Source organism: Larus michahellis, chromosome 16 (assembly GCF_964199755.1).
Source record: "Larus michahellis chromosome 16, bLarMic1.1, whole genome shotgun sequence".
NCBI classification, from domain to species: domain Eukaryota; kingdom Metazoa; phylum Chordata; class Aves; order Charadriiformes; family Laridae; genus Larus; species Larus michahellis.
This window is the reverse complement of record NC_133911.1, coordinates 1,402,613-1,426,757: the sequence shown is the minus strand read 5'-3', so window position 1 is coordinate 1,426,757 and position 24,145 is coordinate 1,402,613. Positions and strand designations below refer to the sequence as shown.

Here is a 24,145-nt window from a genome sequence, read left to right as displayed (position 1 = left end):
AGGGAAGGGATGGGAAGAGGGAAGGGAAGGGAAGGGAAGGGAAGGGAAGGGAAGGGAAGGGAAGGGAAGGGAAGGGAAGGGAAGAGGCAAAGGAAGGGAAGAGGGGAGGGAAGGGAAGGGAAAAGGGAAGGGGAGGGAAGGGAAGGGAAGGGAAGGGAAGGGAAGGGAAGGGAAGGGAAGGGAAGGGAAGGGAAGGGAAGGGAAGGGAAGGGAAGGGAAGGGAAGGAAGGAAGGGAAGGGAAGAGGGAAGGGGAGGGGAGGGGAGGGAAGGGAAGGGAAGGGAAGGGAAGGGAAGGGAAGGGAAGGGAAGGGAAGGGAAGGGAAGGGAAGGGAAGGGAAGGGAAGGGAAGGAAGGAAGGGAAGGGAAGAGGGAAGGGGAGGGGAGGGAAGGGAAGGGAAGAGGGAAGGGATGGGAAGAGGGAAGGGAAGGGAAGAGGGAAAGGAAGGGAAGGGAAGGGAAGGGAAGGGAAGGGAAGGGAAGGGAAGGGAAGGGAAGGGAAGGGAAGGGAAGGGAAGGGAAGGGAAGGGAAGGAAAGAGGAAGGGAAGGGAAGGGAAGGGAAGGGAAGGGAAGGGAAGGGAAGGGAAGGGAAGGGAAGGGAAGGGAAGGGAAGGGAAGGGAAGGGAAGGGAAGGGAAGGGAAGGGAAGGGAAGGGAAGGGAAGGGAAGGGAAGGGAGGAGGGAAGGGGGAAGGGAAGGGAAGGGGGAAGGGAAGGGGGAAGGGAAGGGAAGGGAAGGGAAGGGAAGGGAAGGGAAGGGAAGGGAAGGGAAGGGAAGGGAAGGGAAGGGAAGGGAAGGGAAGGGAAGAGAGAAGGGAAGGGAAGAGGGAAGGGAAGGGAGAAATCCAGCTCTGGACCCTGTTAGCAATAAAAAGGGGCTCGGGGGGAGCGTTACCTTCACCGCAGGCTCATCCTTGCTGGGATGGGACAACGGCAAAAGCTCTTTGTCGCCGATGGCTGGGGCTGGGGATGTGGGTCTTGAGGGCGGCCGGGATGTGATCCTGACACACCTGATGGAGTCGGGAAATGCAGCACCTGCCGGAGCCTCTGCCGGGCTATTTAAGGGTTTTCCAAGGGGCGTCGGGGGGGCCTTTGTGCTCCCCAGCGTGATGAGCATCCCTGCGGTTAGAACGGTCATAGGTTGGAAACGGAACCTCCCCAAAAAACACCACGTGGGGAAACCTGTGGGAACCCGCTGGGAACGCTCCCCAGGTGGGGGACTCTGTGTCCCGGGCGAATGTCCATTTTTTAATTAGACCTTTTAATTGCTGCCCAGGGGTGAGTGGCCTGAGACACGTTGGGTCCCCGGGACTGGTGCAGGAGAAGCAGAGGGGTGGAGGTGGCCGGAGAAAGGAGCTGGAACGCGAGGACGATAATTAAATCCCTTTGGCCAGGCCCGCAGCCAATAATTAAGACCCCCTTTTTTTTTTTTTTTTTTTTTTTTAATCCCCCCCCCCTCCCCCATTAAATGGAAAACAAGTGACAACCACCGCAGCGGCGATGGCTCGGGTGACGCGTCCCCTCAGCCCCCCGGTTCCATTTCCTGGGTTATGGAATAACCCATTTTCATGTTTCATCTGGGTTGTACGGGTTAGGAAAGGACCCCTGTGCCATTTTATGGGTTTCACGGGTCAGGAGACGCACTTGGGTTTTTTTTGGGTTTCCTTTGGTTCTGGTGGTTGGGGTGGGGGCTTTTTTTTTCCCCCCCCCCTCCAGACACTCCTCGGGAGCGCTGACCTGTGGGGATTTTGGCAACGCACCGGCGTCTCGGCAAATCCTCGAGCTTCGGCCCCGCGGAGGCACCCGCTCGCCCGACGTGTGCGATTGCCGGGGCTTTATTGCGGATTATCCTGTTTTCCCGGCGTTTTGGCCCGTGGCAAGTCCGACGCTTGGGCAGGGAGCGGTGAATTAATGCTGGAAACATCCAGGAGGGTTTGCGTGTTCCTTCCTTTTCCCACATCCGCAGCTCAGCAATTTGTGGCACTTAGACATCCACGATACAGGTAAAATTCCGGCGCGGCCCCAGGCAATACACACCTGCAGCTGCGTGCCCTGGGACGCCGATAAAATAGGTTTATTTTTATTTTCTGCTCATCTAAACGGTCAGTTTATTACACATCGAACTAACCCGCCTTGTCGATTCTCAGTCGAAACCTTCTGGAGGGTTCAAAAGATCCAGGCAGAGGGGCAGATCTACCGGTCGTTGAATAATTAAGATCATTTTTCGTAGTAAACGAAGGTGGAAATCGGCTCTTGTGTCTCACCGGGTCTGTAAAAACCCGTGTTAAAAAAAAAAGGGCACTGACGGGAGACCCAAACCTTCGTGTTTTAGCGCAGGTCGGTGCAGGGGAAACCGGCTACAGCTGGAAGGAAAAATAAAATATATAAATAAAATAAATAAAGACGTTTCTTCGATGGGACCATCTCGCAGAGGTGGAGGGGACTCTGTGGATGCTGTTGGGGCAGGCCAACGAATGACTATAAATGTCTAAAGATGATGAAGTGACTAAAAACGACTAAAAATGATTAAATGACTAAAAACGACTAAAACCGCCATCAAATAAAAATAACCAGGGCTCCGAGGCGTGAGGGAAGCGGCTCCGTGCGCCGACCGGCTGCAGGGCCCGGCCGAGGGCAGCGCTGCCGCGGAAACATCTTTGGCCTAAAAAATACCAAGGGGGGGGGGCTGAAACGGATTTTGTAATTTCTTTTTTTCTTTTTTTCTTTTTTTTTTAAGGAAAAAGGTGAATTTTTTTTCCCTACCCTCTTATTCCCACAGGATTTCGGCGCCGCAGCGATTTGGTGCGATTTGCTGCCATCTCGGCGGCGTCTGGGGGTTGGGGGGGGGGGGGGGGGGGGGGGCTCATTTTCCCTTTTCTCCCTTCGTTTCCGCCTGCTTAAAAATGAATATTCTTTCACAGGGTTTTGGATGCCACAGGAGCGACCAGAAACCTAAATATTGTCCATCATCCTGATTTTTATTAAATAAAAGACGTGTCTTGGAGGGGGGGGCGTGGGGGGGGAACCCCATGTTCTGGCCTGGATGCGATGGGGACGGAGGCAAATCCCACGTACCGCAGGGAGCCCGGCGTCCCGTTCCCATATTTTATCCCGCTTTGCCCTGTGCAAAACACACGAGGGATTGTCCGGAGGACAGTGGGGACCTTTATACCCCCGAACGTGTTATCGCCGCTCAGCTATTTTCCCACCCCACACATGCCCCCCGCCCCGCCCCGGCTTTGATGTGCTTCCAGCCTGGACGTCTGTCCCCAGGGAGCCCTCGGGTGACCCGTGGAGATGTCACGGGAGCCACCGAGGACCCTGAATCCCATTTTTTTGGAGGTGGGATGGGGGGGGTGTTTGCGGATCAGGTGCTGCCGGCAGGACAAGGATGCTGAGATGAGACGCTGGCTGTGGAAAAACCTGGATGGAGAGCATCACCTGCCCAAGGAAAACCAGGCACAGCACCACAGGGCGGGACGTCCTTCCCCTCCGCAAAAAAATCAGTTTAAATTAGCAAAGCGCCAAATTAGGCACAAGCCAGCTCTGAATTCACGGGAAACAGGAGAAAATAAGGGAGAGCCCAGCTTTGCGGGGCGTGCCGCCATCCAGAGAGACCTGGACAGGCTGGAGAGTTGGGCGGTGAGGAACCTCATGAAGTTCAGCCAGGGCAAGTGCAGGGTGCTGCACCTGGGGAGGAATAACCCCCCGCACCAGGACAGGTTGGGGGTGACCTGCTGGAGAGCAGCTCTGCAGAGAAAGATCTAGGAGTCCTGGTGGACACCAAGTTGACCATGAGCCAGCAATGGGCCCTTGTGGCCAAGAAGGCCAATGGCATCCTGGGGGTCATCAAGAAGAGCGTGGCCAGCAGGTGGAGAGAGGTCATCCTCCCCCTCTGCTCTGCCCTGGGGAGGCCACAGCTGGAGCGCTGGGTCCAGTTCTGGGCTCCCCGGTTCCAGAAGGATGGGGAACTGCTGGAGAGGGGACAGCAAAGGGCTACCAAGGTGCTGAGGGGACTGGAACCCCTCTCTGATGGAGAAAGGCCGAGGGATTTGGGTCTCTCCAGTCTGGAAAAAAGACGGCTGAGGGGGGACCTTATCAACGCTGATAAATACTGAAAGGGGGGGTGTCAGGAGGATGGGGCCAGGCTCTTCTCAGTGGTGCCCAGGGACAGGACAAGGGGTAACGGGCACAAACGTGACCATGGGAAGTTCCATCTCAACACGAGGAGGAACTTCTTTGCTGTGAGGGTGGCAGAGCCCTGGCACAGGCTGCCCAGAGAGGTGGGGGAGTCTCCGTCTCTGGAGACATCCCAACCCCGCCTGGACGCGTTCCTGTGCCACCTGCTGTGGGTGACCCTGCTCTGGCAGGGGGTGGGACGGGGTGATCTCCAGAGGTCCCTTCCCACCCCGGCCAGTCTGATTCTGTGATTCTGTGACGCTGGTGGCATTTCAGCCTCGGGAAGGGCCCTGCAGAGGGACCAAGGGCGGCTGCAAACGGGAGGTGCTGGGTGCAGTCCCTGCACGGGACATCTGGGGTCTTCCATGGGGTCAGCCTTAAAGGAAGCGATATTGAAGGCCACCTCCCTTCCTTCGAGAGCAAGACGTGGCGACAGCCGCGAGGTGTTTAGCGCCTGCCCAGGAGGGCGAGACCCACTCGGCCTGGGGGAACGTCACCTGGCGCCCGCTGCAGAAGGTGCTGGGAGGCAGCAAAGGGGGCACTCGCGGGAGAATTGCCCAGATTTGGCGGGGGGGGAGAGAACAAAGAGACGATTTCAGAAAGATGCCCGCGATGGGCCATGTTTTAATACCACCGAGCCGCAATTTTTAGTACAAACAACCGGCCGAAAAAAAGGCACTTAAAAACCCCGACCGGCCCCGCTCCCCCGGCCGTGCCACCCCCCCCCCATAGAAAAGTTAATGCGGTTTTATATTAAAAGAATAAAAACGTTCTTCTACGCCGCGCTGTGCTCTTGATATAAAAAAAAAACCGCCTTTTTGATTGATTTTTTTTTTTTTTTTTTAATAAAGCGGGAGTTTTCCTTTCCCCTCCTCACTGCAGTAGCTTTTGGTGTGTGTTTTTGGAGGGGGGACCCCCGTAAAGTTGGGGTTCGGCCAACCGAGCACCCGACGGGTGAAGACAGCCTATATGCGCTGCTCTCCCCTGGCGGGTGAAGAAGACATTTTTACAGGGGGTCTGCGATTTAAAAGAGAAAGAGGGCTGTTAGTCCCGCCTGAGGGAGAGAAATCGACACCCCCCCGCCACCCCCAACGCCAGGGCACAAAAATCGCTTTGCTTCCCCCTCCAGCACCGACCAGGGCCCAAAGCGGCGCGGGGGCGTAAAATAAAATAGAGGGAAATGAAATAAAATGGAAGGAAATGAAAGAAAGTAGAGGGGAATGAAGTAAGACCGAGGGAAATGAAATAAGATCGAGGGAAATGAAATAAAAGAGAGGGGAAAAAAAATAGAGTAAAAAAAAAAAACCAAAATAGAGCAAAATAAAATTTAAAAAAGAAATCAGCTACTTCAGCTAATCGGGATTAAAAACAAAAATGAAAATGATTAATAAAAACATACATAACCAAGCTCTTTGGATCGTTTCCTGCAGGTTAGCTGGCACAGCACACGCGAGACGGATGGATGGACGGACGGAGGGACGGAGGTAGGGGGTGGGTTTTGGGGGGGATTTACGGGTGAAATGGGCGCTGCGGCGTTTGCGGAGCGGTTAGTGGCGGCCGGGCCGAGGTTCGAGGCGGTGGAGACAATTAGAGCGTCGGCGGTCGAAGGCTTCACCGCCCGCTGCGGGGGGATGCTGTCGGGGGGGGGGGGGCTGGCGGAGGGGGGAGAGGGATTTGGACACAGCAGGGCGGCACCAAAATTCACGGGTCTGTCCACTGGCTCCCCGAAATAGCTGCGCTGGGCCCCAGAAACCAAAACAAACCCGGGCTTTGTGTTCCAAACCCCCTTTTTGCCCGGTTTGATTTGCCCAACGCCATTTATTCTTCGGCTTAACGAGGCCACATACTTGCGCCTGGTGGGAAATAAGGCCAAGGGCGGATTTGAGCTGGCGGAGCTCAGCTGGAGCACCAGCAGCCGGGCTCCAATGGAGAACGAATAATCATTAAAAAAAAAAAAATAAAAATTAAAAATAAATGGTGCTTTTGGGTAGCAATGAGGCAGGGGGGGGATGCCCGCGCCCCGAAAGCGTCCCTCTGCCCAAAGCCGGGCGCAGGGATGCTCCAGCCTTGGCTCTGCCGGAGGTTTTTCCTGGCTCTCCCGGCTTCATCCCGGGAAATCGAGCTCTGCCTTTGCTCCCGAGCACCGGGATGCGGGATGCAGAGGCCCGGGGCGGGGGCACGGACGGGGGGTGGTCACAGCACAAAGCGCCTCTGTGCAGCACACCCCCGCGGCACCGGCATTGCCCCGTCGCTCCGCAGCATCCGCGTGACGGTCCGGCCACCCACGACCCCGGCCACCCCGGGGGGGGGCCAACGTGCCTGGCCGGGGGGGGAGAGCTGGCAGTGATGGGTATGGGAGCTATGACCCCAAAAAACCCCTTATTTTAGAGGACGGTGCTGCAAATGGCGCTGAAACCTGGAAGATGACGAGGAGAAAGATCTCACAGGGCATCCAGGGACCAGGCGGGGTGGGAGCGCCGGGGTCTCGCCCGGTTTTTTGGGGGTGGGGGGGCAGCGCTGGGCGGCAGGAGGGCAGGGATAGGGGTCAGACGTACTCCCGAGCCGTGGAAGGCTGCGACTGCCGGTAGTACTGCTGTCCTCGCCGCTCCTTGGGGGGGCAGGAGCAGCACAGGAGGGACCCCCCCAGCACGGTGAGGCTGGCGGCCCCCCAGCCGATGAAGAGAGCCGAGCCGAATTCGTACCTGCAGTGACAGACAGGGTGGGGGGGGGAGCATCAGGGAAGGGGGGGGCAGAGAGGGCGGAGGCGCACCCCGAGGTGAGCACCCCAAGGGCACAAGGAGGCTCGAAGCCCCGACGAGGTGATGGGCAACGTCGAGGCAGATGTTGGTTCTTCTCCTCTTTGGGAATCCCCCTCTTTCACGTCGGCCCAGCTACGAATTTTCCCCGTGCTTTAATCCCGCCTTGGGCTGGAACTCCAGGAGAGCTCTCACTCTGTCCCAGCGCAAAGTCAGCGGTGGCGCCGGCTAAAACTTCAGCGTCGGGGCGACCTTCTGCAACTGGGCGGCTGCGGGGTGGCCCAGGTCCCATCCCCTGTGGGACGGCCCATCTGCCTACGGCCCCACGCGTTGCCAAAACCGGCCAGGGAAGGTTCTGTGGGAAGTGCAGGGACAAGCTGGGATTCGGATGAAGAGCATCCCCCGAGGCGGGCTCTTACCTGGCGTTGACGGGGACGGTGCTCTCTCTGAAGAACTCGTAGGTCACCTGCGTTGCGTACAAGGACACGGCGGCCAACGTGCACAGACCTGGGCGCGGAATCATAGAATGGTTGGGGTTGGAAGGGACCTTTAGGTCATCTGGTCCAACCCTCCTGCCATGAGCGGGGATAGCTTCAACTAGACACCAATGGTTGAACATCGGCAACACCCAGGCCCTCACCACACCAGCTCCTCACCCCTTCTTCCATCAAACAGCTTTTAAAAGGTGTTCGAGGTCGCCTACATGAGAGAGGTGCGAGGGCTGGAGCTGCCTTACCGGAGAGGATGAAGAGGACACCACCGGCAACAGCGATGCGGCTCTTGGTCACGGGATCCTCTTCACCGACTTTGGTGCATTTCATGCCCACCACGCTCACGATGATGCCGAAAAAGCCCAGGAGGAGAGAAATGACCATGAGAGCCCGGGAGGTCTGGATGTGAACTGCAAGGCGGGGGAAGGAGAGCCGCTCGCCAGCGCGCGCTTTCGGCCAGAGCCGGTCGGTCGCTGGGAGAGCAAGGTCACCCCGGCCCACGCTGGGGATGAACCTGTCCCTTAACCCTGTCCTCGCTGCGTGGCCCCATGTCACCCCCCTCCCCTGCACGGCCTGGGGGGGGTGATGTCAACTCAACTCCGGGCACCGCTCCCCGTGCCTTCCCCGACCTTCCTCCCCGCCACACTCATCCTCGCTGTGATTTCCTGGGCTGGGAAACGCCTCGCCCACGGCGGCACCGCAGTCCCCAGGTGCCCCAGGGGGGGCGATTCACAGCCCCGGGGGTTGCGATGTCCCCATGGGGCACTGTCGGTCCCCAAACGTGATGGGGGACCACGGGGACATCTCCTCCCTGGACATCAAACCCCCGGGGGCCTGGGAGGGGGGTCTCAGACCCACAAACAGGCTCGAGCCCATGGGGACAAGATGGGGCCAGACCCGGGGGGGGGAGGAAGGGAGGGGTGTGTTAGACCCACAGGGTGGCTCAGACCAGTGGGGGGACAAAGAGGGCTCAGAGCCTTTCGAGGGGGACTCAGGAGCATTAGAGGGGCTCAGCTTGCGGGGGTCAAACCCACAGAGGGGCTCAGACCCATATGGGGGGGGATCAAACCCACAGAGGGGCTCAGACCCATATGGAGTGGGGTGAAATCCACAGAGGGGCTCAGACCCATATTGGGGGGGGGGGTGAAACCCACGGCGGGGCTCAGATTCATATGGGGGAAGGGGGGGTTGTTAACCCCCTAAAGGGGCTCAGACCTATACGGGGGGTTAAAATCCACAAAGGGGCTCAGACCCATATGGGGGGGGATGAAACCCACGGAGGGGCCCAGATTCATACCGGGGGGGGGGAGGAGGGTGTCAAACCCCTAAAGGGGCTTGGACCCACATGGAGGGGTCAAACCCACAGAGGGGCTCAGACCCATATGGGGGGGGGGTCAAACCCACAGAGGGGCTCAGACCCATATGGGGGGGGTTAAAACCCACAAAGGGGCTCAGACGGGGGGGGGGAGGAGGGTGTCAAACCCCCTAAAGGGGCTTGGACCCACACGGAAGGGTGAGACCCACATGGAGGGGTCAAACCAACAGAGGGGCTCAGACCTGCGGGGGGGGAAGGCGGCAAGAGCAGCCCAGGGGGAGCTCAGCCCCACGGAGAGGGGGCTCCATCCCAGGGAAGGAAGCCGGACTCCCCCCCCCACAACCCCCGGTACCCACCGTCGAGGGAGAGGAGCGAGTCGTGGAGGCGGCACTGGACCTGCCCGGTGCTCTGGGCGGCGCAGCTCATCCACAGCCCTTCGTGGAGCCCCACGGCCGTGATGATGGCGTCCCCGGCGTACGAGCTCTGCCTCCACTGCGGCAGCACGGCGGCCGCCAGCGCCGCCACCCACCCGCCCAAGGCCGCCAGGTACCCGGCCAGCTCCCGAGCCCCGCCGCCCATCGCCGCGCCGCCGCCGCCGAACCGGCCACACCCGCCCCCGCCGCGCCCCCGACCGGCCCCGCCCCGGCCCCGCCCCGGCCACGCCCCGCCCCTTGGGTGGGGGGGTGCTCTGGGAGGAGGGAAAAGGCCATGGGTTGGGGGGGGGGGTCCTGAGGGGGAACGGGGGGGGGGGGGCTGTGGGGGATGCGGAGGGGGGTGTGAGGGTACTGGGGTGGGGGAAGTTTTGGGGCGAGGGGAGGGGGGGGATATGGGGCTGGAGGGAGGGGATTGGGGTCCCGAGTGGGAGATTTGGTGGGGGGGGAATTTGAGGCCGGGGGGGGGATTGGAGTCCTGAGTGGGAGATTTGGGGTGAGGGGGATTTGAGGCCGGGGGGGGGGGGATTGGGGTCCCAAGTGGGAGATTTGGGGCGAGGGGAGGGGGGAATATGGGGCTGGAGGGAGGGGATTGGGGTCCCGAGTGGGGGATTTGAGGCCGGGGGGGAGGGGATTGGGGTCCTGAGTGGGAGATTTGGGGCGAGGGGAAGGGGGATATGGGGCTGGAGGGAGGGAGGGGATTGGGGTCCCGAGTGGGAGATCTGGGGCGAGGGGAGGGGGGGATATGGGGCTGGAGGGAGGGGATTGGGGTCCTGAGTGGGAGATTTGGGGGAGGGGGGGATTTGAGGCCGGGGGGGGCGGGATTGGAGTCCTGAGTGGGAGATTTGGGACGAGGGGGATTTGAGGCCGGGGGGGGGGATTGGGGTCCCGAGTGGGAGATTTGGCGGGGGGAGAATTTGAGGCCGGGGGGAGGGGATTGGGGTCCCGAGTGGGAGATCTGAGGCGAGGGGAGGGGGGGATATGGGGCTGGAGGGAGGGGATTGGGGTCCCGAGTGGGAGATTTGAGGCCGGGGGGGGAATTGGAGTCCTGAGTGGGAGATTTAGGGTGAGGGGGATTTGAGGCCGGGGGGGGGGGATTGGGGTCCCGAGTGGGAGATTTGGGGCGAGGGGAGGGGGGAATATGGAGCTGGAGGGAGGGGATTGGGGTCCTGAGTGGGAGATTTGGGGGGGGGGGAGGGGATTGGAGTCCTGAGTGGGAGATATGGGGCTAGGGGAGGGGGGGATATGGGGCTGGAGGGAGGGAGGGGATTGGGGTCCTGAGTGGGAGATTTGGGCCCGGGGGTGGGGGAAATTGGGGTCAGGAGGGGGCGATTTTGGGCTGGAGGGAGGGGATTGGGGTCCTGAGTGGGAGATTTTGGGCCGGGAGGGGGGGAATTTGGGGCCAGAGGGAGGGGGATGGGGATTCTTGGGGGGGGGGGGGAGATTTGGGTCCCAAGTGGAAGATTTGGTTGGGGTTTGGGGGAGGGAATTTGGATACTGGGTGTGGAAATTGGGATCCTGGGGTGGGGGGATTTGGGGCCTGAGGAGGAGGGCTGCATCGGGGCGGGGGTGGGGGGGGAAGATTTGAGGCCTTGGGGGAGATTTGTGTTGGAGGGCGGTGGAGATTTGGGGCCCGGGGGGGAGATTTGGGTCTTGGGGATAGATTTAGGATCTGGGAGGGAGACTTGGGTCAGGGGAGGGAAAGAGGGGGATTTGGGCCGGAGGGAGAGAGATTTGGGTCTCAGTGGGGGGAGCTTTGGGGCACTAGGGGGTATCCGGGTCTTGGGGGAGATGGAGAACCCCCAAGAGTGGAGGGAGACGGGGAAAATGGGGGTCCCCAAGAGAGGCAGGACTGGGGGAGGTGAGCCCCCACCGCATCCGTGACCCCTTGCACCCCTGCCGGGGGCCAGGACCTCCCCCCCGTCTCCAGCCGCAGAGGTCCCGGGGGTGGCTCCAGGAATTCGGCATGGGTGCGGGGAACGGGGTCGTTGTCCCCCGCCGCCGCCAGGCCTGACCCTCGCCTCCCCGCGGGGCAATCCAGGCACGCCGCCGTGGCACCAACAAGAACCACCATTGACGGCAGCGTCCCCCCCCACCCCACGGTGTGTGTGGGAGGGGACGCGTGCCACCGCCCTGGTGACACCAAGAAAGTGGCAGCCCCGGGACCTGGCAATCGTTAACCGCCCCGGCCTCATCAGCAGTCTGCTCACGCGCGCGGCCGGACGGGGTCGGATGCTGGGATGGTGGGCAACCACCAGTAGGACCATCCATTCCTCCCGGAGAAACCATCCCCCGGGACCCCCCGCTCCCACCCCGATGCGGAACGGGACCTGCCCTACGCCCCCTCCAAATATTATGGGGGTGCCCGGCTCCGGTGGCGGGGGACAGGATTTATTTACTCACATTCCCCGGATGGTTATGGAAATGGCCGGGGCTGGACACCCGCGGGAACAATTTGATGTCCTGTTCGGGTCTGCCACGGTGCTCAATGTCCTTCTTGTTCAAGGACGGTTCCCTCCTCCCCAAAATCGTGGTCCCTGCCCACGCCGCAGGAGCGGGGTCCAGGGGATGCTCCGGAGCCGAGGCGGGAGTTGCATCGCCCCTGCCAAAAATCCTCCAGCGCCCGTGGCACCTCCCTCCACCCCAGAAGTCCCCCTTGTCCCCCCAAAAATGGGGGTGGCATGGCTGCAAGGAGGGAAGTGTCCCAACGCTGGACAACAGCCAAGGCGGCGGTGGGGGGGGCACACAGACGGCAGCCTCCAACCCCCACTCGGCAAGCGACAGCTTAGAAAAAAAACCCCACATTTATTCACCCATTTTCTGCAGAAGGCACTTAAATAGCCGCGGGTTCAGCCGAGCGGAAAGGCACGTGGCTGCTCCCGTGGCACGGGGTCCTCGCCCCTCACAGAGCATCCCTCCCTTGTCCCTTGTGTCACCCCCCCAAGAGTCTCTGTGATACCCCCAGGTCAGCTCTGCAGCGGGGTGCGGGGTGCCGCAGGGGTGGTGCAGAACATCCCCCAATCCCCCATCCCACATCGGCTGGGGGCGGGGGGGGGGTCCCCTCCGGCAGCCCCACAGCTGAAGCCACAATGTCGGTGTCACTGGTCCCAGCAGGGACGTCCTGATCCCCATGGCACATCAGAGCTCGTCCTTCCCCACCGCGACGGCAGCTGGTGGCTCCTGCTCCGTCTCCCGCAGCAAATCCCCCTCTTCCGTGCCAAAAAGCATCTTCACCAGATCATCCGCCTGCACACGCTCCTGTGGGGCAGACCCACGGGGATAAGCGTGGCCATTGTCCCTCTCCCCCCCCCCGAAATACCCACCCACTGCTGGGGAGGGAGCTCACCCGCTCGCTGTGTCGAGGGTCCAGGGTGAACCAGAGGGCGATGGCGCAGCGCTGGCCCTTGGTCACGGCTTTCACCCCGTGGGGGTTCTCCGAGCCGGAGGAGAAGCCCACGGCACGACCACACTGCGGCTGAACCTCCGCCTGCGAGGGACGGCAGACCCCGGTCAGGATGCGCTTGGTGGGTGACAGGGTTAGTTGGTCCCTCCCAACCCAAGCCCATCCCTTGTGGTGGGACAGGGGATGGGGCCAGCGGCAGGAGCTGGGTTTGGTGCTGCGCATGGATCCTCAAGGAGCCGAGCTACTTACGGTCTCGGTCTTGGCATCCAGCTCAGTGAAGTAGAACGCTCCTCCTTCGAAGTCTCCGTTGAGGTAGAGGATGGCACTAAAGGAAGCATGGGACAAGTGGAGGTGATGACCATCACCCCAGGCCACAGCTCCAGCAACTGGGAGCTCCCCCAACACCACGGCAGGAGCCAGAGGCAGGAGAGCCCAGTCTGGGTTTGTCCTCCTACCCTGCACCAAGCCATGGTGCCCTCAGGTGGGGAAGCTCTGGCTGATAAGACACCACTGGTACCTGTAATCCCGGAAGGTGTAGGCTGGAGGTTCCTTCACGCACACGAGAGCCTCCGCATTGAGGATGCAGTTGTCCACATGCACCTCATGGCTGTTATCACTCCGGCCTTCTTGCTTCTCTAGGGTGGAGAAAGACCTGGCACGTCACGACCCTTTCATCCCTGCAGGACCGGTGTCTGTCCCCAAGCACCATGTGCTTGGAGGTGACAAGAAAGTCACCTGTAGCCTAAAGCCCTTCCACTCGCTGGAGTGTGGACCATGAGAGGCCATTTGGATGGCAAAAGCCTCCGTTGACTTGTCCCATTGCACCTCCATGGTCCTCCAGACACAGCCTCTCCCAGCACCCAATCCCAAATGCCTCCGGGTGCTGAAATCCGTTATAGCATGAAGCCACCTGCCCCATTGGAGGCAACCAACAGAGCTGCTCATCTTCCCAAATCGGGCTGAGGGACAAGCTCCCCACACCTTCCCTTTGGGAAAAGGAGGAGGTTAGGGAGCAGCAAGGAGGTCTCAAAGGAAAGGTCCAAGACCAGACCACCCCAGCTGTTGGAGAGGACCCAGACAGGACAAGAGGCTGAAGGAGACTCGCTTCTGCTCGGGTTGTGCTCCTCCGAGGCCATGCTCACCATCGATGGCTGTGCGGCACACCAGGTGGGAGTAGGAGAAGTGGAGCGGGACCTCCAGGCGGAAGTAGGACTCCATCATGTGCCGCACCTTCTCCGTCACGTTGTAGTAGAGGTAGGCGCTCTGCAGGGGCACCTTGCCCTCCTGGCCCAGCTGTGGGGGACGGATGGGACACGGGCTCAGCCCTGGGCAGCTTGGGCAAGCACAGGCAGCTGCCTGCCTTCAAACCGTCCCCCTCCCTGGTCTCCACAGCCTGTTTCTCCCCCCTCCCCGCAGCCACCCTAACCTTGAGGGCCTTGAGGACGGTCACGCCGTAGAAGGTCTCGCTGGGGGTGTGAGGAGATGTCTTCCCACGATAGCCATCCCCGGCCGAGGCAGCCGCCTGCAAAACACAACTGGCATTACCAGCCTGACTCCTGAGCCGCAGGACGGGACCCTTCAGCATCCCCTGCCCCATCCCTCCCCGCTCCTCCCGTCCCCGCGCTCACGTTGGTCAGTCTCTGCAGCTCCCGGCACTCCTCAGCGGAAAGGACCCCATCCACCACGACGCGCTGGGAGCCATTCAGAGCCTTGGAGTTCATGGTGACACTGGCTCCTTCGTACACCAAGGGGCCACCTGTGGCACAAACGGGCTCAGGAGGACACAGGGGTGGGTGCCACCGACCCTGGGGGACAGGGCTGGGGGAGGCTGTGGTCCTGCCACCATCCACACGGAGGGATTGTGAGCTGGCAGCGGGGGACATGGAGGTCCCCATCCCACCTCCCCTCCCGGCCCTCCGCACCTTCTCGGATGAACTTGCTCATATCGGCAGACTCCTTAGCCTTCTCCTCCACCAGCGTCTCGATCTCCTTCATGAGGTTGCCGATCTCCTCTGAGATGCGTGCTGCTGTCTCCCGCTCCACCCTGGGCGCGTGGCAGCCATCAGCTCCACCGCCCCGCTGTCCCCGTGTCGGGAACAAGGGGCACCAGGACAAGGGCAGGACAAGTTGCCTCCAGGGGCCAGTGACAAAGCCAAGACTGGAGACAGTCACCTCAACGCAGCCCTCACCCCGAGCTGCTCAAGAGGACCAACCCATCCCCATCACCCCAAGCAGCTGCCCTCCAGCAGGCTCTTCCAGCCTCAACACTAAAACCCTCCCTGACAGCACCTCCATGGCCATGGCCTTTGGCCCAAACCTCATGGAGGAAGAGGGGTACGTCCCGTTGGTCCCCCCCGGTGGGTAGGCTTGGCCATCAGCCTGGGAGAGAACTCACTTTTGTTTCTCTCGCAGTCTTTTTGGTATCACCTCTTCGGGTGTCCATGTGTCCTGCAGCCAGAAGAACAACAACATCAGGAGCTGGATGACGATCTGTCCGGGACGCAGACCCCGCATCCCCTTTCCATCTGGCCACCATGTCCAGCCTGGTCCAGCACCACTCACCGGGTCCACGAAGGGGATGCCGAAGACGTCGTAGCTGAAGAAGAGCAGCTCCTTCTCCATCAGGCTTCGCTGGCGGTACGCCTGGATCTCCTGTGGCGAGGGGCAGAGGGACGGGGTGAGGGCATGGCACGACGGCTCTGGGAAGACACTGAGCGAGGGCAGGAGGGTGCAGGCTTTACATCATTCCTGCAGTCCTTGCTCCAGACCCACAGCCCTGGTTTCCCGGTCCCTCTGGCAGCCGGGAAACAAGTGGTTTTCCCCATCCTGCATGAACTTCCCTGTCCCGCGTGGACGAGGCCTGGGGAGAGGACAGGGGAGACAGAGGCACACGCGTGTCCCTCCTGCAGGAAGCTCTTTCAGAGCAGATTCCTTTCCCTGCTCCAGCTGATGTGGGGCAGAGACATCCAGCCCTGCCCACCACCTCCCGAGCATCTGGATCCAGCTCTTTTGAAGCCAAATTCTCTCCTTTTAAAGCAATTGCGCTTCGGTTGTGGAACTGCGTGGCAGAGGCGGGCTCAGGTCCTCCCAAAAAGTCTGTCCATCTGCCTCTCGCAGACCTCTCCCACAAGAGCCGGGCCATTTGTGCAAGCCATCAAGCCCTCACTTGGCCAAAGATATTTTCCCAGCGACGGTTTTCACTCTCTCAGCTATTTTCCAGCTTGTTGGGTCTCGCATCCATCCACTCCTCTCCACCTTGCCACCAAAGGGTGGCTGGACCAGAGCAGACCCATCCAGAACAGACCTCAAAACCTCTGCAAAGGTCCCCAAGGAGGGGAGAAGACGTCTCTGCTCACCTCTCGGGGTTGGATGGGTCCTGCCAGGTTTTCCCCCAGGACGGCGGTGTAATAGGCCAAATTCTGGTTCATCACCTCATCGTTTGGGAAGAAGAGCAAATAGGTTTTGGTGCATTCGATGGCTTTTTCGTAATTCCCATCTGCAAAGAGAAACGGGGCTGCTACCGGCACGTCCGAGAGCATCAGAGACAGAGCAAACACCGGTGTGGAGGAGGAACAAGAGAGAAAGTCATTGCTGTTCTCCAAAGGGTCTCCCAAGTAGGGCAGATACCCTGGAGCAAAGATTGCTCCTGCCACAAAGGCAAAATTAAGAGTCCGAGGCGCTCTCCTGCCTCCAGAAATCATCTCCCCAGAAATCCGGGCCGTTGCTCGGGTAGTTTTCTCGCTTGGAAAACATCTCGAAGCCTATTTCCAGACAGCAGGACCCAACCATTTCCAGGCTGACCTACAATTTTCTGAAGCACCCTGATCCACTTTCATCTACGGGTTTGCAGCCTTTCGGCCTTCTTGGACTTCGGTCTGTTTTTTTTTCCCCCCCTCCTTTTGGAGAGATTTGCATAGAAACAGTTTAGATTTTTCTAAGGAGGTGAATAAAAAACTAAATAAAATGGGGTTGATTTGCCCGGGTTGTAACTAACTGTTCTGGAGGGGGAGGGTGCCTCTGTGGTTTGGAGCAAGAGGTGGCCATGTGGCCGGAGACAAAAACAATGCTTCTCGAGGCCGTTATTTCACTTGGAAAGGGAAGCTGCCCGGGAACTGAGCATCTAAAGTGACATGACGGGCTCCTGCAACCCGGCACAGCGAGACCCAGCTCTTCTGTTCTGCATTTCAGGCTGGAGGAGCCGGGCTGCGTGAACCTCATGAAGATCAAGTGGAATGTCCTCCACCAGTATCAGTAAAGACTGGGGAACGGGTGGGTTTAGAGCATCCCTGGGCAGAAGGACTTGGAGATACTGGTGGATGAAAAACTGGACGTGAGCAGGCAACGTGCGCTCGCAGCCTAGCAAGCCAAGAGTATCCTTGGCTGCATCGCAAGAAGCGTGGCCGGCAGGCCGATGGAGGTGGTGCTTCCTCTTCTCTCATAGGATCCCACCCGGAGCACTGCGGCCAGCTCTGGGGTCCACAGCACAAGAAGAACGTGGACCTGTTAGAGCGGGTCCAGAAGAGGCCACAAAAACGGTCAGAGGGACGGAACACCTCTATGAAGCAGGGCTGAAAGGGTTGGGGTTGTTGAGCCCGGAGACAAGAAGGCCCCAGAGAGAACTTCTTGCAGCCTTTCCATACGTAAAGGGGGTTATAAGAAAGACGGGGACAACTTTTTTACCAAGGCTCGTAGTGACAGGACAAGGGGCAACAGTTTTAAACTGAAAGAGGGGAGGTTTAGGTTGTCCGTAAGGAGGAAATTTTTTCTGATGAGGGCGGTGAGACACTGGAACAGGTGACCTAAAGAAGCTGTGGATGCCCCATCATCGGAAGCGTTCAAGGTCAGGTTGGACCGGGCTTTGAGCGACCTCATCTTGTGCAAGATGTCCCTGCATCTTGGGTTGGACTAGCTGGTCTTTGAAGGTCCCTTCCCAACCCAACCTATTCTGTGAGTCTACGATTTCTACCCACGAAGAGCGCCATGTCCAGCGCCGATGGCCAACGGAGGACAAGGCATTGAGCTACTCACTGTTGTAGTAGGCAAACTGCAGGTAGTTGAAGTGCGAGGGCAGGAAATCCTCCACGGGCTTCTCCCGGCCAGGCTGCGAGGCCAGCTCCGTAACGCAGCCCTGCTTGCAGCTCAGCACCTGCATGTAGTGATCTGGTGGAGAAAAACCCCGTGTCACCGCACACGGTCAGCCAAGGGGTGGCGGACAGGACCTTCAGGGGTCTCCACTCCGACCTCCCGCTCCCAGAAGGGCTGTTGACAGCTTTTCAGTGGTGGAAACCCTCAAGGATGGTGGTTGCCCACCTCTGCGTGATTGGTGGTGGGGCTGTTGCCACACTCAGGATGGCCACCCTTAGCGTCCCACCCTTGCGTCCTGGTGCCCCTCTGATGGTCCCTCTCCTGTTTCTCCACATCCCTCTGGAATCTGGGGGATTCCTGGGCATCACCCCCAGTGCTAAGCACGGGCAAACACCTCCTGCCACTTACTGGCCACACTTCTCCTAGCGAAACTTAGGATAAGGTTTGCCCTCTTTGGGGACCCACCACCCCCCAGCTCTTTGGGGACCTCTTTGGGGACCACCACCCCCCCAGGATTGTCCCCAGCTCTTGAGACGGGACGCAGCACACGTGGCTCCCACCTGTGATGGCCTGGAAAAGGTCCGCATTGTACTCCAGGTAGTTGTAGCCCTCATAGTCGTAGGGTCCCTCGCAGAGCGCGCGGCACTCGGCATCCGCCACAAAATACTCCTCCAGCGCCTTCTCCAGGTGCAGGATGGCGGCGGCTGGCTGCTCCTCCGAGTAAAACCGGACACCGAGACGGAACTCGGTCTGTGGAGGGATGAGAAATGATGGGGGGGGTCTGTCGCTGTGACAGAGCACCCGGGGCGCCTTGTCCCCGCAGGGGGATGGATCCCCACGGGATGGAGATGGATCTCCAGCACCAAGGTGGCATCTCATGAGCTTGCCGAGCCAACAGCCGTGGTGTCACCTCCCAGCGGGGGGGATGCTTTGGGAGGGGCTGCCCAAGGCGGGGTAGGGGTGGGGGGGGTCTCACCAGGTGGGGTTTGGCCTCCAGGTCGGTGAAGTCGTCCTCGCGGACGCCCGCCATGGCTTGGTAGTACTCCAGGTTCTGCCTCATCTCCTGGTGCCCGGGGTTGGCCACGAAGAAGGTGTGCGCTGCCGCCGCCGCCTGCGCCGGCCGGTTCATCTGAGCGGGACGGGAGGGACGGGGTGAGACAGCGCCCGCCCCACGGCGCGGACTCCCCCCGGGGGCGCGGAGGGGACCCTGGTCCCCAGGACATCAGGGTGGCCGGGGGGTCCCGCAGCCGGGACGGAGGGCGGTGACGGGGGCGGCCCCGGCCGGCTCCGACGTGGCACTGCCGGGGGGGGGGCAGGGAGGGACGGGCAGGGCTCGGGGCCGCCGGCCGGCACCCCCCACCCCGCCGGGGCGGGCAGCCGGGCCCCTCCCCGGTCCCAGGACACCCCCCCCCGCTCCGGGATCGCCCCCGCCCGGTTCTCTCGGTCCCGTCCCACACTCAGCTCCCGGGATCCCTCCGGGCATCCCGCATCCCCCCGGCACCGGGACATCCCCCGTCCCTTCCCGGGGTCGCTGCCGGTCCCGCCGGCCCCGGACACCCCCCCTCCCCCCCCCCACCTCCCGCCGGTCCCGCTGCCGGTCCCGCACCTTGAAATAGGCGACCTGGAGGTAGTTGTAGGGGCTGCGCTTGCTGAACTCGCGGTCCAGCTCGTCGCCCAGCCGGTACCGGGATGGCGCGGCGGGCCCGCAGCCCCGCAGGCAGGCGGCGCGGCGGAGGAGCCCCCGGAAAAAGAGCAGGTCGCGGAGCACCGGTTCGGTCTGGGGCTCGGTGCCTTCCGCTGGTCCCGCCGTGGCGTTGGCGCAGCGCAGGCGGCACCGCACCAACCGGGAACGCACGGCCGCCCGGGCCCGTAGCGCCCGCTCCATCTGCAGCACCACGGCGGGCCAGTCGCCCCGCGAGTACGCCTCGGCGCCGGCGGCGAACAGAGCGTCCGGGGGCTGGGCCGGCAGCGGGGGGTCGGCCGGTACCGGCCCCGGTTCCGGCCCCGGTTCCGGTGCCATTCCCGTTCCCATTCCCGGTCCCGGTGCCGTGGCCGCCAGCAGCAGCAGCGGCAGCAGCGCGGGCAGCGCCATGGCCGAGCCCCGGGGCCGCGCGCGCCCCGCCGAGGCCCCGCCCCCAACCGGGCACCGGGGCTCATCACGCCCCGCCCCCTTCCGCCTCGCCCCGCCCCTTCCGCCTCGCCCCGCCCCGCCGGCCAATCAGCGCCCGCCGCCGCGCTCCTCCTTCGGCGGAAGCTCCGCCCCGTGGGCGGAAGGGGCGGGGCGCGGCGGGGCGGTGATGGCGGCGGCGGGTGGCGCGGAGCCCGGCGGCGGCGGCGGCGGCGCGGACCTGGCCCTGGTGGAGGGCAGTGTAGGCCGCGCCGCCCGCGTCGGGGACCCCGGGGACCTGGTGGCCCTGGCCCGGCAGGTGCAGCAGGTGAGGGCCGGGCCCCGGCGGCGGGACCGCGGAGGCCAGGCCGAGCGGAGCCAGGCCCGGGGCCGTGCGGGTACCCAGTTCCCGCTGCCTCCCGGCCGCCTCCAGGGCCTCCTCAGCCGGCGGCCGCCCCGGTGCCTCCTGGCACGTCCCGCTGCTTTCCGGTGTCCCCGGCGGTTTCCCAGTGTGCTCCGTGGACCGCGCTGCCTCCCACCATACCCCACTGCCCCCTCCCAGTATGCCAAAGTATTCTCCAGTATCTCCGTGTGCTTCCCAGGGCTTTCCAGTACCTTTCCGTGTTCCCCAGTGGGCCACACTGTGCCTCCAGTACCTCCCATTGCACCTCGGTGCCACCCGCTGTGCCTTGCTGCCCCCCAGTGACTCCCAGAACATCCCACCAAACTCCCAATTCATCCCAGTATGCCCTACTACCTCCCAGTATGTCCCACCGCCTTTAGTCCACCCCCGTGTGTCCAGGTGTGTCCTGCCACCCCCTTTCCCAGTCCATCCCAGCACCTCCCGATACGTCCTGTTTGCCCCTTCAGTGAATCGCAGTCCATCCCAGTCCCTCTCAGATGACCCCAGTTCCTCCCGATATGTCCCACTGCCCCTCCCAGTCCCTCTCAGCCCACCCCACTGCCTCCCCCAATATTCAGCTATCCCCCCCGGTGCCTCCTACTACCTTCCAGTGCTAAGTCCTAGCCCAGTATGTCCCCCAGAGCTTCTCAGTCCACGTAAGTGTCTCCCTGTAAGTCCTACTGCCTCCTCCCAGTGCATCCCCCTACCTCTCAGTCCCCCCCAGTGCCTCCCAGTATATCCTACTGCTCCCTTCCACTGCCACCCAGCATGGCCAGGCAGCCGCCGGTGCCAGGTCCCTGCTCCACAGCTGTCATCCCACTGCTGGGGGTGGCATGGTTGCCCTCCAGCCGCACACGGGGCAGCTCCTGAACCACCCACAGCCCCGCTGAAGCCTCGAGCGAGGCCACGACCAACATGGCAAGGCCCAAAGGGCTGCGGCTCGTCCCTGTCCTGACCAAACCCCGTTCTTCCTCGCAGGCGGACGACTTCATCCGAGCGAATGCCTGCAATAAACTGACCGTCATCGCTGAGCAGATCCGGTACTTGCAGGAGCAGGCTCGGAAGGTGAGGCCACGTCCGCGGGCTGGGCAGGAGGCTGGTTGCCTTGCGCTTGCGAGGGGAGGGAGATCGGGGTCTGTCTTAACTGCCAGACGATGGGGAAGAGCTGTGGCCTGGATGTGAATCATGGCCAGGCGCCAAGTAGAGAAGATTCAGTGGGAAGATAACGAGGGTTTATTGTCTGGTATCAGCTGGGGACGGGAGTGGGGGGATGCTTTCAGTGCTTTCAGTCCTCTGCACACCAGGGAGGACTTCTGTTAAGGCAGAGGAGCGAGGGCGGCCAGTCAAAACCAGCTCGGGTGTCAGGGAGGACAGAGAGATGACTCTGGTTTTGGGACAGACAACTCCTGTCGTCGTAGCGTGTGCATTGTGCTCCCGGGAGGGCTCGGTGCAGTGGAGTGATGACGTGGATCTGAGCCCCTGGGAGAAGATGAGCTGTTACCTAACGACGGGCTTGGCTTTCCAGTTTGTCCCAGTTCATTTGCTAGAGCAGGTGGCCCCAGCAGCAAGCCCAGTGGGACTCAGCTGTCCTCTTCAATTCAGGCTTCACCCTTGGGGGTGAAATCTCGGAGCCGGAGTGGGAAAGGATCTGCCAGTCACTGCGACTGGCCCGCTGCCATCAAGACCACTACGTCACATAATCGTTAACTGGTGGAGCCGGAGCTGTGGAGCAGTCAGCTGGTGGAGCCAGGGTGATGAATTCCCCTTTGTCTGCTGTCCCTTCCCCGAGGGACCGCAGCAGGGAAGCCCCCAGGGTTCAACATCTGTGTATGGAGACAAGGAACGAGTCCAGCGTGTGGTGGGGTCAGGCACAGAGGGGAACCTGGGGCTGTGGTGAAGAGGTCCTAGATTCTTGGAGGTATCTCCAGCTCCGTGGAGGGGTGCAGGAGCTCTGAGGTCCATCTAACAGGGGAAACTTGGAAAAAACTTTATCTCCTTGGAAAACATCTCCTTCCTGGGCAAGTAAAGGTCTGCCACGTGAAGCCTGAGGGGGATGAGGCCTCGCGAGCGATGTGTCCAAGTGTCTTGGCCTCTGGCTGAGAGGCAAGACCGTGCTGTCATTTTATTTCAAGCGTGGATATTTTAAATTTGATTTTCAGGTCTTGGATGAAGCTAACAGAGATGCTGATCTGCACCACGTGGCCTGCAACCTTGTGAAGAAGCCAGGAAACATTTACTACATGTACAGGCGGGAGAGCGGACAGCGATACTTCTCTATCCTCTCTCCTAAGGTGGGTGGTGACGGCCCCTGAAGAAGCAGGGAGGGAAAAAAAATCCAAGTTTCTGGTGCTTGGGCACTTCTAGACCTCAGAGAAAAGTACCACCTTGATGGGGACATTTGTAGGCCCTTGCTCAATTGGCGTTTGTCCTTGGTCGGGGTTACCCTGCTGGTGTAAGAGACAAATTATGAAGTTCTCTTGGACCTTGGTAGGTGGTGGACAAGAAGACCTTCGGCGCATGGACCTGAATTCTGCCTTTTGGTCCCTGCAGTTCTTTCTCTGGAACTGCAAACATGCCCTGGGCCTTCCCTGTGCGGTGTGGCTGTCTGGCAGTACGGTCTTCTCAGGGGCTTCAGTCCGGGGAGTGAGATTGTCTGCAGCTTGGTAGGGGTGGCCTTGGAGGCTCCTCCTTCCAGGCCACCCATTTTCTTACGTGCAGGGTGAGGGCTTCAGAGCAGAACATCCAGCAGGTAGAGGAGCTCTGTGCAGGTCTGGGAGAGCTTAAATCCCCAAACCTCCCTGTGTCAGCACCACCGTAGCTTGACCTGGTCTTAGACTTGGGGTAGTTGAGCCTATTTTTAGGTTAGAAAATGGGATGGTCACGTAGCTGGGACTCCTTCAAAGGTGGTCGGTCATCCAGGATGGACAGAGGTTGGGCTGGGGGACAGCACAGCCCAGCTCCGAGGGAAACAGAGCGGTGATAGGATTCTCTCCTTTCTCCTCCAGGAATGGGGGACCTGTCCCCACGAATTTCTTGGTGCCTATAAGCTCCAGCACGACATGTCCTGGACTCCGTTTGAGGACATTGAGAGACGAGATGCTGAAATAAACATCCTGGATAAGCTGCTGAGCCGGCAGGCAGCGCTGCCACCGTGTACCGAGCCCAACTTCCAGGGCCTGACCAAGTGACACGAGTGACCGGACGGGACCCCCTGCGCAGAGTCCTGCATGAGGACACACAGTGCCTGCGTGATGCCAAAGGCAGGGCAAGGAAAGAGACCAAAACCTAAAAATGCTGATGCCGCCAGTACTTGCTCTGTGCTTTAATGAGACTAATTCTCCATTCAGTCTTACTGGATTTTCTAGTAATTGAGTAATTTATTTCTTTGACTTATGCCAAGCTGTAGCGAGGGGCAGATAATACCAGGTGGAATCAATTCCAAGAGAGCTTGGGGCAAAAAGCAAAAATGCTTGGGGCAGATGTGATAATGCTATAAAACATGTCCTACCTGTCCGGCTCTGGTGTACCTCATTGTGACTACCTGCGGCTGGTGATGATTTCTGGGCTGGATTTTGCTGCTCGTTAAAATGCCCGTGTTTAGGAAGCTCCGTGGCCTGGGAGGAGTGGTGGAAACCCCGCGCAGAAGGGTCTCTTGTGACCGGAGTCTCTGTCCCCACTGGTCTGAACCCATGAATCTGTCACACGGGGTGACCCGGAGCTCTCTTCTCTGAGAGGAGCATCCTCAGCAGTGCCATGCAGGCTTCAGGTGCTCTTCAAAAGGTTGGGTGTTTCACAGTCCTCGTGTGTTCCCCGTGGCTTCAAGTGGGTTGAGCTGCTGGGGTGAGGCAGGAACATGCAGGGATGCTGAATGCCTCTGTGCCGGGGCAGTGGAGAAAATAAATCAATCTTGGTCTCAAATGCACCTCCGAGACAGGCCCTGTGTCCTGTCTGCATGGCAAGGATCCCTTTGGCTTTACC

At 60.8% G+C, this 24,145-nt stretch overlaps 3 protein-coding genes across 4 annotated transcripts; 1 reads left to right on the top strand and 2 right to left on the bottom strand.

Moving 5' to 3' along the window:
• Positions 1-4,568: 4,568 nt before the first annotated feature.
• CLDN19 (claudin 19) lies at positions 4,569-9,344 on the bottom strand. Of its 2 annotated transcripts, none has more exons than XR_012583967.1 (5): positions 9,095-9,318; positions 7,669-7,833; positions 7,352-7,439; positions 6,593-6,878; positions 4,569-5,193 (listed from the first exon to the last, which is right to left on the bottom strand). XR_012583967.1 is itself a non-coding variant. In XM_074560656.1 (5 exons), the coding sequence occupies exons 1-5, from the start codon at positions 9,315-9,317 to the stop codon at positions 5,142-5,144; spliced, it is 675 nt and encodes a 224-aa protein (XP_074416757.1). In that variant the 5' UTR covers positions 9,318-9,344; the 3' UTR covers positions 4,569-5,141. The 2 variants fall into 2 exon arrangements, 1 of the variants encoding a protein (XP_074416757.1); XM_074560656.1 differs by having other exon boundaries at positions 6,732-6,878; positions 9,095-9,344.
• A 2,395-nt stretch (positions 9,345-11,739) lies between these two features.
• On the bottom strand, positions 11,740-19,788 carry P3H1 (prolyl 3-hydroxylase 1). The gene is made up of 15 exons (XM_074560601.1): positions 19,264-19,788; positions 18,634-18,786; positions 18,218-18,407; positions 17,601-17,732; positions 15,929-16,068; positions 15,135-15,224; positions 14,968-15,020; positions 14,495-14,616; positions 14,201-14,328; positions 13,999-14,094; positions 13,715-13,865; positions 13,090-13,207; positions 12,822-12,897; positions 12,516-12,656; positions 11,740-12,427 (listed from the first exon to the last, which is right to left on the bottom strand). Exons 1-15 carry the CDS (start codon positions 19,747-19,749, stop codon positions 12,308-12,310), a joined length of 2,196 nt encoding a protein of 731 aa, XP_074416702.1. The 5' UTR covers positions 19,750-19,788; the 3' UTR covers positions 11,740-12,307.
• Positions 19,789-19,943: 155 nt separating this feature from the next.
• Positions 19,944-23,680, top strand: C16H1orf50 (chromosome 16 C1orf50 homolog). The gene is made up of 4 exons (XM_074560663.1): positions 19,944-20,092; positions 21,146-21,232; positions 22,327-22,458; positions 23,173-23,680. The coding sequence occupies exons 1-4, from the start codon at positions 19,955-19,957 to the stop codon at positions 23,353-23,355; spliced, it is 540 nt and encodes a 179-aa protein (XP_074416764.1). The 5' UTR covers positions 19,944-19,954; the 3' UTR covers positions 23,356-23,680.
• Positions 23,681-24,145: the final 465 nt, after the last annotated feature.